The 1,816-nt window shown below is 63.2% G+C and overlaps 1 protein-coding gene across 1 annotated transcript; it reads right to left on the bottom strand.

The window, feature by feature from the left end:
* Positions 1–216: 216 nt before the first annotated feature.
* RETN (resistin) lies at positions 217–1,486 on the bottom strand. The gene is made up of 4 exons (XM_021705408.1): positions 1,442–1,486; positions 1,137–1,264; positions 686–763; positions 217–422 (listed from the first exon to the last, which is right to left on the bottom strand). The coding sequence occupies exons 2-4, from the start codon at positions 1,252–1,254 to the stop codon at positions 286–288; spliced, it is 333 nt and encodes a 110-aa protein (XP_021561083.1). The 5' UTR covers positions 1,255–1,264; positions 1,442–1,486; the 3' UTR covers positions 217–285.
* Positions 1,487–1,816: the final 330 nt, after the last annotated feature.

Raw genomic sequence — 1,816 nt, 5'->3', positions numbered from 1 at the left:
CGTGTGAGGGTCCTCAGAGGAAGTAGAGGCCTTGTTCTCGGAGATGGGGGGGGAGGCACAACGTGGGAGGAGAGGGATGGGCAGAGGAAAGTCACGGGCGGCCCCGGCCACCGCCTCCCTCCAGCGTCCGCGTGCCCGGCTCTTTTCGGAGACACCAGCTCAGTCCCCCACCCCCCCCAAAAGACAGCGCCGCGCCCAGACCCTCACCTTCTCAGGGTTTATTTCCAGCCCCGCCCCTCCGAGGCCTGGCCACGCCCCCCAGCCCGCACCGCGACGCCGGGGACCTCAGGCGGTGCTCTGCAAGCGGCAGCAGCGAGCTCCGGTCCAGTCCATGGCCGCGCACTGGCAGTGGCATGTGGTCTCGGCGCGCACGTCCCACGAGCCACAGGCGGAGCCACAAGTGCAGGCGGTGACGGCGAAGCCTGCGGGCGGAGCGGAGGGAGTCTGGACCCGGGCGGGAGGCTACCGGCCTGGGGGTCCGGGGGGAAGCCAAGGAATGAATGGGAGCCGGATTGCGTGGGCGGCTGGGGGCCTGGACTCCAGTGTCCTAAGCTGTCCCGGAGCTGGGGCCGCAGACCAGGACCCTGGGGAAGCTGACTCAAGAAATAAAGGCTGGGCTTAGGGGGAGGGGTTCCTGGGTGCTGGGAACAGAAGCGAGAGCCTGGAAAAGGTCTTCGGTACTCACCTGCGGGGCAGGTGGCCAGGTCCCCCCTGGAGGTGACGCTCCGGCAGCTCAGGCCAAAGTTCCTCCTTGTCTCAAGAACTGCGGGAGGGAGGAGGGAAGGAAGCCGTGAGACCAAGCTGCCCCTGTTCTCATGTGGCCTTGGCCCTGGTGGTTTGGAGATAGGCAGGGGGTCAAGAAAACTCTTCTGAGGAAGGCCCAGGTGGGCCAGGCCCTGGTGGAGAGCCATGAGATGGGAAGCTCATCACCTCCCAGGTTCTGTCTTGAGATGGGTGTTTTGGAGGAAGGAGGATTTGGAGCTTCTGCCAAAGATGGAGCTGGATGGGGGCTGGGGTTGGCTTGGGTTTGGGGTGGAGGTTTGGTTCTGGTTGGGGCTGAATTGATGGCTGCTCCATGTCAGGAATTAGAGGGGGCCTCTGAGGCCCCTGCTGAGGTTGCAAGTGAGGGTCCTCACTTAAGGATCTGGTGCCATCCTGGATCTTCTCATTGATGGCTTCATCCACTGGACACAGAGACTTGCCACACACCAGCTGCCCCAGGACAGGGAGGAGGAGGAGGGCAAGAGCCTTCATCCGGCAGGTGCTGCAAGACGGAACCAACAGCCGGGTCAGTCCCTTCTCATCTGGGGAGGGTCAAGCCTCCAGAGCAGGTGGGATATGGAATCCTGGGTCCCTGGAGGGGGACGGGGCTGGCGTCCCGGCTTTGCCAAGGCCCCCTCGGGCAGGGGTTCTGGGCTGAACAGGGGCAGCTGTCGCTTACCCTCAGGACGGACTCAGCAGGCCAAATCTCGGGCACTGATTTCATGCCTCTGCCACATCTCCCTCTTTAAGGCTTCTGCTGGATGTGGAGCTTCCTGTCTTAGCTGAGTGTCTTGGCTCCCTGGCCGTCCCCTCCCACATCCGGGACCAAGAGGAAGCCCCCAGGGCAGACTCTAGGGGCCCAGAGGTAGGAAGCTCTGCCCACCCCCTTCCCTGCTACAGTTTCCCCATTCAAGAGCCCACCCTTCTCACATCCGGGCTGGGACTGGTCCAGGAGGTAGTCCTGGGGGATGATTCCAGAAGCCCCTGTCCCAGGGACAGGCAAAGAAATAGGAGTTTGCACTCAGGGGCGGGGAACATAACAAAATAACACCCC

Source organism: Neomonachus schauinslandi, chromosome 1 (genome assembly GCF_002201575.2).
Source record: "Neomonachus schauinslandi chromosome 1, ASM220157v2, whole genome shotgun sequence".
NCBI classification, from domain to species: domain Eukaryota; kingdom Metazoa; phylum Chordata; class Mammalia; order Carnivora; family Phocidae; genus Neomonachus; species Neomonachus schauinslandi.
The sequence above is the reverse complement of the archived record's forward strand: the minus strand, read 5'-3'. Positions and strand labels throughout refer to the sequence as shown.

Coding starts and splice junctions, on each gene's coding strand:
- RETN (XM_021705408.1), bottom strand. CDS start 1,254: ATGAAGGCTCTTGCCCTCCTCCTCCTCCCTGTCCTGGGGCAGCTGGTG. Junction 764..1,136: donor GGATGGCACCAGATCCTTAA/GTGAGGACCCTC, acceptor TCCCTCCCGCAG/TTCTTGAGACAAGGAGGAAC. Junction 423..685: donor CCTGGCCACCTGCCCCGCAG/GTGAGTACCGAA, acceptor CTCCGCCCGCAG/GCTTCGCCGTCACCGCCTGC.